The 15,772-nt window shown below is 36.3% G+C and overlaps 1 protein-coding gene across 2 annotated transcripts in view; it reads left to right on the top strand.

The window, feature by feature from the left end:
• CLCN5 (Cl-/H+ antiporter 5) overlaps window positions 1–15,772 on the top strand; it is a 153,448-nt gene that overhangs the window by 94,706 nt on the left and 42,970 nt on the right. The window contains exon 3 of one of the 2 annotated variants that reach the window (XM_019631680.1): window positions 3,991–4,023. The exons of the other annotated variant lie outside the window; for it this stretch is intronic. Within the exon in view, the coding sequence (XP_019487225.1) occupies window positions 3,991–4,023 (33 nt within the window). The remainder of the gene's footprint in view (window positions 1–3,990; window positions 4,024–15,772) is intronic. 2 annotated transcript variants of the gene reach the window in all.

Genomic DNA, 15,772 nt, shown 5'->3' with positions numbered 1-15,772 from the left:
TGAGTGGCTTCTGGGTATTGAGGATGTGGGTGGCCTTGCTGTCTAGTGGGTTTGTGGAAGAATAAAGATCTTTATTATTGTGCCCACAGGTTTCAATGTGTGAGTAAATGAACCTCCCATTTTTTCCCACCATGCACAGAACGGTGCATCCCTTCTTTTTAGCAGACTACTGGGAGCATACAGGAGAGTAAATTTCCTCATTACCTGTTATGCACACATGTAGTGGGTCAGGATGGGCCTTGTCACTGTGGGCCGGTGGAGGAGCTTGCACATGGATGTACACACGCTCTTCCAGCCCTCGGGCCTTCAAGTCGGCTCCCTCTCATATCATTGCACATGTGTGCCATGCTTTCTGAATCCACCATCTACATGCCTGGGCCTAAGGACAGTGTGCATTGTGATCGTATAGGACTGTTCATCTTTACGTTGCTTCCCTCAGGCTTGGTCATTCTTTCAGCAGTTATTTAGGGGGCATTTACTATGTGCCAGCCGCTATGCTGGTTGCTAGAAATATTACAGTGCAAAATAGCATTGGGTGTTTGGCCTTGTGGGCACGTACAGGAGTTTCTTAGAAACTCTTAATCTGCTTTCCATCCACTTTTAAACACATCTGGGAGTAAAGAGAGGCAGAAGAATATTGTCTCAGAGTTCAGAGTTGCATATCAATAGCACATTTTTGTTTCCTGGAAATGAGGTGACAGTCCTGTGAGTTAAGCTATCTAGGATAAATCATTAAGAGAAAGGCAGGAGGGGTTAGAGAATTCAGATTTAGTCTAGCATTTTTAGCCTGTCCTGACTATGGCCTTAGCAGTATTCTCCAGTATACTCTCCACTTCAGGTAGGCTGATCTATTCATTCCTACCTTTCTTAGTGCCTTTGCCCATTGCCCATTACAGATTTATGATTTTCAGATCAGCAGAAGAGTACAGTATTACAAATGGTGAGAGAGAGAGAGAAAGAAGAAGAAGGAGGAGGAGGAGGAGGAGGAAGAGGGGGAGGGGAGAGAGAAGGAAAAGAAGGGAAAGGACAGGGAAGGAAAGGAAAGGAAGATACAAACATTACATTTCAATCTTCTTTCTCAAGTTCTTAAACAGAACTTAAAAATTCTGACTCTTGATCCTTCTCTCCCAACTTCTCCCAATATACTCTGCAGAAGAGACTCAGGTTGTTCAATATGTGCTCCTTAACTTTTGTATACCCTAAAACCCCATTTTGGTTACTGGTCAGCTTTGGTTTGTTTCCCCACAGACTGTACATCTCTCTTTTATTTATTTATTTATTTATTTATTTATTTATTTATTTATTTATTTATTTATTTTTAGCTGAGCCATCCTGCCACCTGTTGGCAGCTCAGCAGCTGCTCAGCTCCGGCTGGGACTTGAACCGCTGTTGAGCAAGCTCTTAACCAATGGAGCCACTCGGCCGGCCCCTACATCTCTTTTGATGCGCATGGTCAGCGGGGTCAGCATTCCCCAGCTCAGATCTAGGGAATTAGAAAGTTGTGTGTGTGTGTGTGGGGGGGACAGGCTGTGTTTTAACAAGCCCTCCAGGGGATTCTGGCGCACCTTGAACTTTGAGAACTACAGGTTTAATTAACTTTAATACAGATTCCTGATTTACACAGGATGATTTTTGAGTCAAATTTTCCTTATATGTATACTGCTATTTCAATCTCTGATTTGTTTGAACTTAATAGAGTGTTTTCAGCAGTTTTAGGTTTATAGAAAAATTAAGCAGAAAATACAGGAATTACCATGTATTCTCACACCTGTTTTTACTATTATTAACATCTTGTTGTTAGTGTAGTAAACCTGTCACAATTGATGGGCCAATATTGATATATTATTAACTAAAGTCTATAGTTTATATTAGAGTTACCTCTTGGGTGGTGTACATTCTATGGGTTTGGAAAAATGTATAATGACATGTATCTATTATAATATACAGAGTGGTTTCACTGTTCCAAAAACCCTCCTCCATGCTCTGCCTATTCATTCCTCCCTCCTCCCAAACGCCTGACAAACACTGATCTTTTTATTGTCTACATAGGTTTGTCTTTTCCAAAATAGCATATGATTGGAATCATGCAGAATTTCTTTTACTTCATGTGAGACTCCTCCATATATTTTTGTGGCTCAATAGATCATTTATTTTTATCGCTGAATAATATTGCATTGTTGAGATATACTACAGTTTGTCTATCCATTCACGTACTGAGGGACATCTTGGTTTCTTCCAACTTATGGCAATTATGAGTAAAGCTGCTGTAAGCATCTGTGTGAAGGTTTTCGTGTGGACATACATTTTCAAATCATTTGGGTAAATACCAAGGAGTACAATTACTGGATTGTATAGTAAAAGAGTATGTTTAGTTTTGTGAGAAACCACCAAGCTGTCCCCCAAAGTGTCTGTACTATTTTGTATTCCCACCAGCAATGAGAGTTCAGTTGTTTCACAGCCTCGTCAGCATCTGGTGCCAGTGTTTTGGATTTTAGCCATTCTAATAGGTGTGTAGTGGTATCTCATTTTTGTTTTAACTTGCAGTTATCTAATCACACATGATATTGAACATCTTTTCATATGCTTATTTGCCATCTGTATATCTTCTTTGTTTAGGTTCAGATTTTTGGATCCTTTTTTTAAATTGGGATATTCTTTTTCTTGTTGAATTTTAAGAATTCTTTTTATATTTTGGATATTTGTCCATTATCAGGTATGTATTTTGCAAATATTTTCTCCCAGTATGTGACTTATCTTTTCATTCTATTAGCAGTGGCTTTTGCAGAGCAGAAGTTTTTAATTTTAACGAAGTCCAACGTATCAAGTCTTTCTTTCATAGATCATACTTTTGGTGTTATATCTAAAAACTCATCGCCAAACCTGAGGTCACCTAGATTTTCTCCTCTGTTATCTTCTAGGAGTTTTATAGTTTTGCATTTTACATTTAGGTCTATGGTTCATTTTGAGTTATATTTTGTGAAAGTTGAAGATCTGTATCTAAATTTTTTTCTTTGCATGTAAATGTCCAGTTGTTACAGCACCATTTATTGAAAAGACTATCCTTTCTCCATTGAATTGCCTTTGCTCCTTTGTCAAAGATCAGTTGACTGTATTTGTGTGGGTCTATTTCTAGGCTTTCTATTCTGTTCCATTGATCAATTTGTCTATTCTTTCACCAATACCACACTGTCGTGGTTTTTTAAAATTATTATTTCTTATTTTTTTTTATTTTTATTTTTAGCTGAGCCATCCTGCCGCCTGTTGGTAGCTCATCTTGGGCCGGGCATCGAAGCACTGTTGCTCAGACCTTGCACTCTTGAGTGAGCTCTTAACCAACTGAATACCACACTGTCTCAATTATTGTAGCTTTAGAGTAAGTCTTGAAGTTGGATAATGTCAGTGCTCCAACTTTGTTCTTCTTCAGTGTTGTGTTGGTTATTCTGGGTCATTTATATTGGTAAGCATCAATATAAACTTTAGAATCACGTTGTCAATATCCACAAAATAGCTTGTTGGGATTTTGATGGGGATTGCATTGAATCTATAGCTCAAGTTGGGAAAAACTGACATCTTGGCAATATTGAGTCTTCCTATCTGGGTGCATAGATTATGTCTCTATTTATTTAGATCTTCGATTTCTTTCATCACAGTTTTGTAGTTTTCTTCTTATTGATCTTAAACATTCTTTGTTAGATTTATACCTAATCATTGCATTTTTGGTGCTAAAATGTCAATGGCATTGTGTTTTAAATGTCAAAGTCCGATTGTTCATTGCTGATATATAAGAAAGCAGTTCAGTTTTGTATGTTAACCTTGTATTCTGCAACCTTGCTATAGTCACTTATCAGTTTCAGGAGTTTGGGGTTGGCTCTTTGGGATTTTTCTGTATAGACAATCATGTCATCAAACACAATTTGAACAAGCACAACATTACTTCTTCCTTCCTGATTTGTAAACCTTTTGTTTCCTTTTCTTGTCGTTTTGCATTAGTTGGGACTTTCAGTAAGAGGCTGAAGAGGAGTGGTGAGTGCCGACACCCTTGCCTTGCCCCTGATCTTAGCAGGAAAGCATCTACCATGTTTCCCCGAAAATAAGACTGGGTTTTATATTAATTTTTGCTCCAACAATCTACATTTATTCATGTACAAAAATCTACATTTATTCAAACAGTAATGTCAGGCTGATGATCTTAACTAGGGTTTATGTTTGGGGTAGGGCTTATATTACAAACATCCTGAAAAATCGTATTAGGACTTATTTTCTGGTTAGGTCTTATTTTCGGGGAAACATGGTATTTTCTCACCATTAAGTATGATGCTAGCTCTAGGTCTTTTGTAGATGTGCTTTATCAAATTAAGGAAGTTACCCTTCATTCCTAGTTTGCTGAGAATTTTTTTTATCATGAATGGATGCTGGATTTTATACAATGTTGTGGGGTTTTTTGATTGATTGGTAAGGTTTTTCTTCTTTATCCTGTTGATGTGATGCATTACATTAATAGATTTTTTTAATTTTTAATTTTTATTTTTGCAAAAATAGTTTCCTTTAATAAGGATTTCACATGCCGTATGTCTAATGGGATACAATTAACCCCACAGACTTCAAATGATAGCATGGAGTCTTACTATACGAAGATGGAGCAGGAGTTGCAGGAAAAGACAACTAATAGATTTTTTAAAAGTTGGGCCCACCTTGCATGCCTGAAATAAATCACAGTTGGTCATGATATATAATTGTTTTTATACATTGTTGAATTTGATCTGCTAATATTGTGTTGAGGATTTTTGCAACTATGTTTATGAGAGATATTGGTCTATAGTTTTCTTGTAATGTGTTTTGTCTTGTTTTGGTATTACGATAACTCTAGCCTCATAGAATGAGTTAGGAAGCATTATCTCTGCTTCTATTTTTTAAAGAGATTGTAGAAAATTGATATAATTTCTATTTTAAATATTTGGTAGAATTCACCAGTGATCCCATCTATATCTGGTGCTTTCTGTTTTGGAAGGTTATTAATTATTGATTCAATTTTCTTATATATATATATATATATATATATATATATATATATATATATATATATATAGAGAGAGAGAGAGAGAGAGAGAGAGAGAGACATATTCACTGATCTGTTTCTCTTTGTATGAGTTTTCATAGTTTATATCTTTCAAGGAACTGGTCTGTTTCATCAAGGTTATCAAATTTGTGACCATAGAATTGCTAATAATATTTCTTTATTATCTTTGTAATGTTCATGTGATGAATGGTGATGATCGTTGTTTCAGTTTTGATACTAGTAATTTGTATCTTCTCTTTTTTTCTTAGTTAACCTGGCTAGAGGTTGGTTAATTTTATTGATCTTTTCAAAGACCCAATTTTAAAAAATTGATTTCCTGTCTTCAACTTCATTGATTTCTACTCTAATTTTTATTATTTGTTTTCTTCTATTTACTTTGGGTTTAATTTGCTCTTCTTTTTCTAGTTTCCTAAAGTGGAAGCTCAGGTGATTGATTTTAAATCTTTCTTCTTTTGTAAGATATACATTCAATGCTATAAATTTCCTTCTAAGCACTGTTTTTGCTGTACCCCACAAACTTTGATCAGTTTTTTTTTTCATTTTCATTTAGTTCACAGTGGTTTTTAAAATTTCTCTTGCAACTTCTTCTTTGAACCATGTGTTATTTAGAAGTGTGTTGTTTGATCATTAAAGTATTTTGGGTTTTTCCAGCTATCTTTCTGTTACTGATTTCTAGTTTAATTCCATTATTATCTGAGAGTAGACTTTGTATGATTTCTGGGATTATTTTTAATTTGTTAAAGTGTATATCATGGCCCCAAATGTCATCTATCTTAGTGAATGTTCCATGTGAGCTTGAGAAGTCTGTATTCTGATGCTGTTGTTAGATAAAGTATTCTACAGATGTCAATTAGATCCAGTTGATTGATGATTCTGTTTAGTTCAACTGTGTCTTTACTAATTTTCTGCTGCTGGATCTGTCCATTTCTAGTGGAGGGGTGTTGAAGTCTCCAGCTATAACAGTGGCTTCATCTATTTCTCTTTGCCATTCTATCAGTTTTTGCCTCATGTGTTTTTATGCTCTATCATTAGGTACATATATGTTAAGGATTGTTATGATTTCTTAGAGAACTGACCCTTTATCATTATGTAATGCCCCTCTTCATCCCTGATAAATTTCCTTGCTCTGAAGTCTGCTTTATCTGAAATTAATATAGCTACTTTAGCTTCCTTTCGGTTAGTGGTAGCATGTTATATCTTACTCCATCTCTTTCCTTTTAATCTGTGTCTTTATATTTAAGGTAGGTTTCTTGTAGAAAACATTGTGGGATACTGTATTTTTACCCACTCTGGTAATCTCTGTCTTTCAACTGGTATATTTAGACCATTGATGTTTAAAGTGATTACTGATATGATTGAGTCCATATTGTCTGCCATATTTCTTACTGTTTACTATTTGTTGTCCATGTCGTTTTTTTCTTATTTTTTGCCTTCCACTCTTTTTCTACCTTCTCTGGTTTCAATTGAGCATTTTGTATGATTCTGTTTTTCTCCTCTCTTAGCATATAAATTATACTTCTTTTTTAAAAACTTTTTTTTCCCAGTGGTTGCATTGTATTTGCAATATATTGGGTTGTTGGAAAAGTCATGATGTATTTTTTCTATGTTTTTTGTTGCTAAAATGCATCATGACTTTTATGACAACCCAATACATTTACAACTAATCCAAGTCTTTTTTCAAATAACACAATACTACTTCATGGATCATGCAAGTGCTATATAACAGAGTATTCCTACTTCCCTTCTCCTGTCCTTTATAACATTGCTGTCTTTCATTTTACTTATCTGTATGCTATCATCACCAAATGCAGTGTTGCTATTATTATTTTGAACAAACATTATCTGTTGGATCAATTAAGAATAAGAAAAACAACTAAATGTTAACGAGACTTAATGTGATTATTTCACAATATATACAAATATCAAATCATTACATTGCATACCTAAAACTAATACAATGTTATATGTCAATTATACCTCGATTTTTAACAGAAGGCAGGTAAGGGAAAAAAGAATAAGAAAATATTTTACCTTTATTTATTCCTTCTCTAGCACTCTTCCTTTCTTTTTGTAGGTCTGAGTTTCTGACTGACCTGTATAATTTTTCTTCTTTCTGAAGAATTTCTTTTAACATTTCCTTCAAGGCAGGTATATTGACAAATTCCCTTAATTTTTGTTTTTCTGAGAAAAAATATTTTTTTCTCATTCAGTTTTAAGGGATTATTTCTCTGGACTCAGAATTCTTCATTGGTGGTTCTTTTTTATTTTTTAATTAGTTTCAGGTGTACAACACAGTGCACTAGTTATACGTTTTACCCCTCAAAGTGACAACCCCCCTCCCCCAATCTGCTGCCCCACTCCCCCCCTCAATACATTGGTGGTTCTTTTCAATCCTTTATTTCATTCTTCTCTCTTCTTGATTGAATGTTTTCTGGAAAGAAGTCTGATATAAGTTGTATCCTTGCTTTTCTGTAAGGAAGGCATCATTTTCCTTTGGCTACTTTCAAAATTTTTTCTTTGTCTTTGATTTTTTTCCAGTTTGGATATGATATGCCTAGTTGTAGATTTTAAAATATTTATCCTCCTTAGTGTTCTCTGAGCTTTCTGGACCTGTAGTTTGGTATCTATCATGAATTTTAGGACATTCTCAGTCACTATTGCTTTAAATGCAGTCATGTGCCACATAAGGATGTTTTAGTCAATGACAGACTGCATATATGATGGTGGTCCCATAAGGTTATAATGGAGCTGGATTTCCTGTAAGAAACAGAATATGTGGTTCAGGAGGAATTTTTTTTTCTCTAATAGGAACTGTATTTGTGGGGCTTGGCAATAGATTCCCTCTCAATCACAACACCTCAATTTTGAGTACATAGATTATATCCCAATCAGTCAGCCACTGACCTGTTTCATTACAGAGATGCCTGTTATGTTCAGAGGTGCTACAGCCCTCCCAGATCTTGCCTGATGCTCTTCAGGGTACATTGCTCTAAATTCTTTGTTGAGGACCTAAGATTCTGCACAAGTACAGAGAGGTACACAGGAGCTACTTTAACAAATATTAAATGCCACTGCCACGTTAATAAAAGCTTTTTTGTGGTAGTGTCGAGCCAGCATGTCCCTGTACTTTGGAAATATTTTCAGGTTGTAATGATGTAAAACATAGATAAGTTTTATTTTTTTTTTATCAGTTCAATGCCAGGGAGAGCCCTTTGTGCCAGACAGGGTCAATGGAACCAAAAACAAAATTTCAAAGTCAAAACATTGAGTCCTCAGTTCTGCACTTTCTCCATGTTAAACACCTTTTTTTAAAAGATTTTATTAGGGAAGTGGGGAAGGGGACCAGCCAAGTTGTTGTTCTTCAATCTTTGTTGGGGAGGGCGCCAGTCGCCATCTGGCTTCGCGTTGGCAGCTCATGGCCTCTAAGCTCAAGGTGCTGTGTTCAATCTTAGTTGTGGGTGGGCGTAGCTACCATCCCATGCGGGAGTCGAACCAGCAGCCTTGTTGTTAAGAGTGCACACTCTATCCACTGAGCATCCAGTTGGCAACTCAGCTCAAGGTGCTGACTTCAGTCTTAGTTGCAGGTGGACGTAGCCCACCAGCGAACAGGCAATCTTGTTGTTACATCCTGTCACCTGTTGGCAGTTCAGCAACAGCTCAGCTCGGGTGCAGTGTCACTGGCCCATGTGGGAATTGAACCGGCGGCCGTGTTGCTCAGAGCTCCTGCTCTTAAGCCAACTCTTAACCAATTAAGCCACTCCACTGGCCCACACCTTCTTTTTTTAAATGAATATCACAAAGTTCTTTAATCTGATCACTGCTCCAACCTACAATATAGTCAACCACATTGCCATGATAATCCCTATGTTTCTTTATCTCTCCATTTTGATTTCTTATTCCTAATGATCCTCAGGCTACCTTCCACTCCCTCCTGGCAGTCATTATAATGGTAATCTATACCTTACTCAGCCAGTTTCTCCTCCATATTTCCAAACAATCCAACCCACATCCCTGTTCGTGGAGCAGCATTGACAGCTTTGCTGTTCTATTTCTGATCCTTTCAGAAGGAAGTAGGGGGAGAGCTTGTGGGACAGTGATGATAAAGTCTGCATTAGTGTACCGTGATAACCTAGGCCTTCACACTCACTCATCACTCACTCACTGACTCACCCAGAGCAACTGCCAGTCCTGCCAGCTCTGTTCATGGTAAGTGCCCTATACAGGTGTACAGTTTTTATCTCTTATACCATATTTTTACTGTACCTTTTCATGTTTAGATATATTTAGATACACAAATACTTACCATGGTGTTACAATTGCCAACAGTATTCAGTACAGGTACATGCCACACAGGTTTGTAAATAGTCTGTACCATATAGCCTATGTGTGGAGTAGGCTCTACCATCTAGGTTTGTGTAAGTGCACTCTATCATGTTTGCAGAATGATGAAATTGCCTAACAGTGCATTTCTCAGAATGCATCCTTATCATTAAGTGATGCATGGCTATTTTTTCTATTCCTTTCTTCTCCTGGTATTCCCGTTATACATTTGTTACATTTTTTGTAATTGTCCCACAGTTTTTGATATTCATTTTTTTTATTCCCTTTGCATTTCAGTTTTGGAAGTTTCTATTGACATTTTAAAAAGGATTATTAAAATATAGCTAACATAAAATTAATACATAAATAAATGCAATGAAGACAGCAACAATAACAAAATAAAATATAGCTAACATACAATATTAGTTTCAGGTGTGCACCATAGTTATTCAACCTATTGACATTTCTTCAAGCTTGCTAATTCTTTTCCTCTGCTGTATCTAGTCTATTGATGGGCCATCAAAGACAGTCTTTTTTCTTTTACAGATCTTTCACATTTCATTTCGATTTTTTCTTAGAGTTTCTATCTCCCTGCTTACATTGCCCATCTGTTCTTTCTTATTGTCCACCTTTTCCATTAGGACCCTTAGCATATTAATCATAATTGTTTTAAATTGCTATTGTGCTAACGCCAATATTTTTTCTATATCTGACTCTGGTTCTGATGCTTGCTCTGTCTCTCTGTGCTGTGCTTTGTTTTCTTTTAATATGCCTTGTAATTTTTCATTGCAAGCTGGGATATGACATATGGATTAAAAAAGTAACTGAGGTAAATAGGCCTTTAATGTGAGGTTTTATGTTTACCTGGATAGGGGTTAGGATGTGTTTACTGTTTGCTGTAGCTACATGCGTCAGAGGCTAAAATTTCTTCTAGTGTCTTTTTGTTTGTTTGTTTCTCCTGTGTATTTGTTTCCCCTAGAGATGACTTTTTAAATAAGGTTTAAGACCTACAGTTCTTGTAGTTGTATTCCCTTGTTGTAATTCAGGAGCCCTATCGATGTGGTAGTAAGGTGTAGGGGGAGAGGAAGTGTTCTATAGTCCTATGATTAGGTTTGAGTCTTTTAGTGAGCCTGTACCCCTTGGCTGTAAACTTCAGAAGTGCTTCTCAGGTTTTTTTGTTTGTTTGTTTCCCCTTATGTGAGACAGGAAGACTAGAGGGCGCTAGAGTTGAGATTTTTGTTGTTTCTTTGTTTTCCCCCCTAAATTGGTTAGGCTCTGTTAAAATAGCTTCTCTTGAGGGCTGGCCTTAAGATGAACAGAAAGCTGTGGTTCATTTCTCTGCCCCCTGCTGGAAGCACAAGGGGATTTTTCTCTGGTCTTCACTATGAGAACCAGTAGGGCTCCTGGAGGCAAAATTTACAGAAGTGTAGGGTCCCCGTAAGACTGAGCCCTGTCTAGTTCTTAACTCTCAAACTTGTCCACACTGAGCCTCCAACTATTCTTCAATTATAATTTAAGGTATCCTACCCTGGTACTGGTTCCCATGGAGGTTTCTGCTTGTATGAGCTGTGATTCTTTTATCAGCCTGTCTCCCCAATTTGGGGGTCAGCAGTTTGCTCTGTGACCTCAGTTCTCTGATAGATCTAAAGAGAGTTGTGGATTTTCAGTTTGTTCAGCTTTTTTCTCATTGTGAGGATGAGAGTGATGACTTCCAAGGTCCTTACATGCTTGCCCAGGAACCGGAAGCCTTCCTTTGATTTTTACTTGGATATTTGTATCCATGATTTCTATTACCTTTATCAGTGATTACACAGGTATGTTCTCTTTCTGTTCCTTTCACTTCATTTTATTGCATACATTCCTTAATGCAAAAAATTATTTATTTTAGTACATATGAATTAATCATTTTATATCTTTCCATAGTCAGAAAAAATTCTGTCTGTTCTCTACATCTTGGATAAATATACTATTCTGTGTTCTTTTTAAAACCAACTTTAAAAAACCCACCTGGGATTTATTTTCATATGGTATATCTTGCAATCCTATATTGTTTTCCATTTTGATATCTAGCAGTCTCTCAACTCTTTACTGGAAAGTGATTCTTCCCTTATATTTGTGTCACTTCTGGTTTATCAACTATTAAGTTCTTATAATAGTTTGTATCTATTGCTAGAATCTGTATTCTTAATTCCCATAAGGTTTTGATGATTCTTTTTTTGTAGAATGTTAGTCTGACAGAATAAGTTTGCCATATTTACATTTAAGAAAATACATGAGTATACTAGTATTCTTGCCTACTTATTCTTCCAGATGAATTTCACTATCAATTTTTCAAGTTATATAAAGGATGCCATGGGGACTTTAGATTAATATATAGATATAATATAATTCCTATTAGGATCTGTTTCATTATTATAATCAGACTTTGTATCCAAGAGCATGATAAATCTTTGTCGATTTATGTCTTCCTTGTTTTCCTCCTGTTTGGCTTTTATAAATTTTAGAGTAATATTGTGTTTTGAGGTTATGCCTCTATCATAAATATTGTATTTTGTACTTCTATGGTAGTACATAGAAATGCTGTTTTTTAATATATATTTACATTATAATTTCTGAATTTGTGTATTATCTTTATTTTTAGTTAATATTCTTAGAGTTGTATAGATATGTGTTCATGTAATTCAAAGATCAGAATATCATATTTCTCTCTTTTCTATAGACAGTAAGTCTTCAATTAACATTATTGATAGGTTCTACAACTTCAAACAAAACAAGATATAACAAAACCAACTTTACCACAGGCTAACTGATGTAAATAAGGGTTAAGTTCCTACAGCAGCTCATCAACATTATAACAATATGACGCTGAATGAAATGATGTTATTCAAAGACCTATAGTACATTCCTTACTTTTTTCCTCTTAAAGTTGTTTGGTATTGTGTTAAATATAATTGGCAATAAGAGGCATCATTTCCTTTCTGAATTAAAGGGAATGATGCTTTGCTTCTTCGTTTTAATTTAAATAATCTATATCATGTCAAGAAAGAAATCATCTGTCTGGAATATTTTTTAAAATTCAGAATAAATGTAAATTTAAAAAATCCATTCTTGACATCTGTTGAGATAAGTATGGCTTTAAAAATTTGATCTAACAATCTGATAAGTTATGTTGATAGTTTCTCTTGTGATACTAGTCTTGTGTTCTTGAAATAAACCCTCTTTATATCAGGCAAACCTTTCAATGTGATGCTGTATTCAGTTTGTTAAAATCTATTTAATAGTATATTTCAAAGTGAAAGAAATCTGTAAATTTTGAGTCTTGTTTTTGTTAGGCCTGATAGACCCTTGTCTTTGAACCTCATGGCACTTCTGTAGCCATCTCATGGGTTTTGTCCAGGTATAGTTTCTCCATTCTGTGTGTTTCCTCTACTTCAGAAACTCTCAAAGAGTGCACTGGCAATTACTGAGACCCTTTTTAGGGGGGCTGCAAGATCAAAACTATTTTCATATTAATATGAATAATATACAGAATGCCATGTGCAGGTCAACAGATTTTTTTTGTGGAGCGAAAATAAGAAATAGAAAAGTGTATTGCTTCTTTGTGCTTGTTAGCATTGGAATATGTGATGCACTTTGTATTTTCATTTGAAAGGTCATGTGTGTTAGCCCGCCCATTGGTTTATACATTTGTGTTTACCAAATGGGCTAGTTGAGATGGAAGTATTAATTTATTTGAACCGACATGTGTCACTGTCACTAGTAAAACAAGATGCTAGTATGCTATACCACAAACTAGCATCATCCCACCCCAAACCTGGCTCTTTCAGTATACCTGTTGGAAATATGCACTCCTCCTCCATCCCAAATCACCTACATTGAAACTCGAAGTAGCAAACTGCCTCCCTAGCACTCTCCTCCTCTCTCTCCTCCAGCCCACTGCTGCCAAACTTACCTCTTAAAATTATATTTTTATCATGTTGCTCCTCAAAAGCCACAGTGACCCCATTGGCTTCCCAAATTCATCATGATCAAGCTTCATGTATTTTACTCAAAGATACCTACCCTGTCCTCTAGTCAAGCACAAATGCCAGCCTCTTTCTCACCTCATGCCTTTGGTCACTTTTTTTCTGGGTTTAGAATACGCTCTCTCTTCCATGAAGCCTTCTCTGGCTTACAATCTGCCCTCCATTTTCTGAATGCCAGTTGCACTTTTATTCTAAAAGTGTAATACCTAGCTGTTGTGTCATTGCATTATGTGAAAGTTTTCTCCCTGACTAGATCATAAATTCCTTGAGAGTAGTGACAGGTAACAAATGCTTTTTGTATCTCCAATTCCCTACGCTTATAGTGCAAGGCATAGATTTATTGAGTGTCAGCCATATAAATATGTTGACTGGCTCTTAACCCTTCCTTTCGAACTGTAATCCTCCTCAATAAGCATTTATTGAACATGCACTCTGGAACACTAGAGTTGCTGGGACAACAGAAATGAGAAGGACATGGTGTGTATAGACGCAAGATCCAGTGGAAGAGGTTATGCAATCAACATAGGTGTCTGAACAAAGAGGGTGTTAAGGGACAAGCCTCTTTGACCTGGCCCTAGATGGATTGAATGGGATTTCACCAGGCTGTAAAGAGGATGGGGGCTGGGTGGGATTCCAGACAGAGTATCTGACCTGAGCAAAGGCATGGAGGCATCAAAGTACATGGCCTATGTGGAGTATAACAAATTTGTGGCAGGAGATAAGTCTCTCTGGGTAGATGGGATCTATTAATATATTTGATAGGGCCCTGAATGCAGTGAAAATAAATTTAAATGTGACCCTATAGGCAATGGGAAACCAGCTTATGATTTTAAGCAAGAAAGTGACAAAAGGCACTGAAAGTGCCTTTAGGCTGAAAGCATCAGCTATGTAATACAAATATCAGCCAAAACAGCATGTTCCCCTGATTGCCCTCCTCCCTAGGCCTCTGTTATATGACAAGCCCTATATGTAATCCACCAGTTGGGATAATAAATCAAATCCCCTTGCTTTGTTCCTAGCCTACCCTAAATTCTAACCGACCTCAGGCTTGTGACCATCTAGAGGTTTGATTTATTCCAGATGTGCCATTCTCTGGACCAACATGTCATAGTGAAACCCCAGAGTATTATGGAAAGAACACTAGGCTTAGAGTTCAACTAGACACGGATTCAAACCTCAGCTTTAAAGAACTTTACATTATTCCCTCATTTTTCTGCTGCTTTAAGTTTTTCTCTTGAACTTCTTTATATCTGCAAAATAAAACCAAAGACTACCAGAATGAATTATCCATGGGCAAATATCACTTGGAGTTTTACTGATTGTATTTATTTCCTTAGTTGAACTCTCATTCATAGCATCTGTTTTGCTTGATATACTTGCTTCTTCTAATTTTCTTTTGTTGACCTTTTATTTCTATGTACTTATTAAAGAAACACTTTATAACCCAAACAGTGAACCAGATAGTGGCTCCAGGAAATGTTTGGAATGAGGCAGCTCAATTTAGCTGAGTAGTTCTGTGTCAGTGGGTTACAGGAAGGAGTTTGTAAGGTCCCTGTGGGGAAACTGGTACATTTTCCAGCTTTCTCTTTGTTGATTCTTCATCTTGTACCGTCATTATTTTGTTTTAATGAATTCCCAGAACAATAGTTACACCCATCTGAAAATATGACTATAGAACATATCCCAAAGCCAAACATAAATTATTTTTGGACTCCCTGTACATTTTCTTTCTATGATTTGTGTGGCTGATGTAGAGTTGCTGGAACTGTGTATTTTAAATCATTTCCTGAATGCAACATGTAAATAGCGGAAAGAAAGGGAAAGGATTTGGTATCATTTTGCAAATTGTCTTGCTTTCTTTCAGTCACTCTGGAATTCATGAGCATTTAATAAATTTAAACAAAAAGAAAACCTCTTGAGTTTTACTGCACTGTTAGCCTCAGTTTTTCTCATCAGCTAAGATGGTGCTTATTTTCAGCTAAGACTTCTAGACACCTGGAATACCTACTCTTGACATTAAGTGCTTTTTGTAGGTTCATTGAATGTAGTAAATCCCAGAGTGAGACAAATATTAACTGCAAATATTGACTCTGATGCCACCTGCATTTTAAAAGGAAAGTTAATGTGGAGGTTGAGTGAGGGTGGGGAACAGGCCTTGTTTGGATTTTATTATTGTGTTTAAGTTAATGTTATTTCTGCATTTTTTTTAAAGATTTTTATTGGGGTATTGGGGGGAAGGGAACAGTGCTGGGGAATTGGGGGAAGGGGAACAGACAAGTTGCTATCATTTTGTTCTTCAGGACATTGCTTCACTGGCCCAAGTTGGCACCATCATTGCGCTCTTCCCGGG

Source organism: Hipposideros armiger, unplaced genomic scaffold (genome assembly GCF_001890085.2).
Source record: "Hipposideros armiger isolate ML-2016 unplaced genomic scaffold, ASM189008v1 scaffold_1032, whole genome shotgun sequence".
NCBI lineage: Eukaryota > Metazoa > Chordata > Mammalia > Chiroptera > Hipposideridae > Hipposideros > Hipposideros armiger.
The sequence above is the reverse complement of the archived record's forward strand: the minus strand, read 5'-3'. Positions and strand labels throughout refer to the sequence as shown.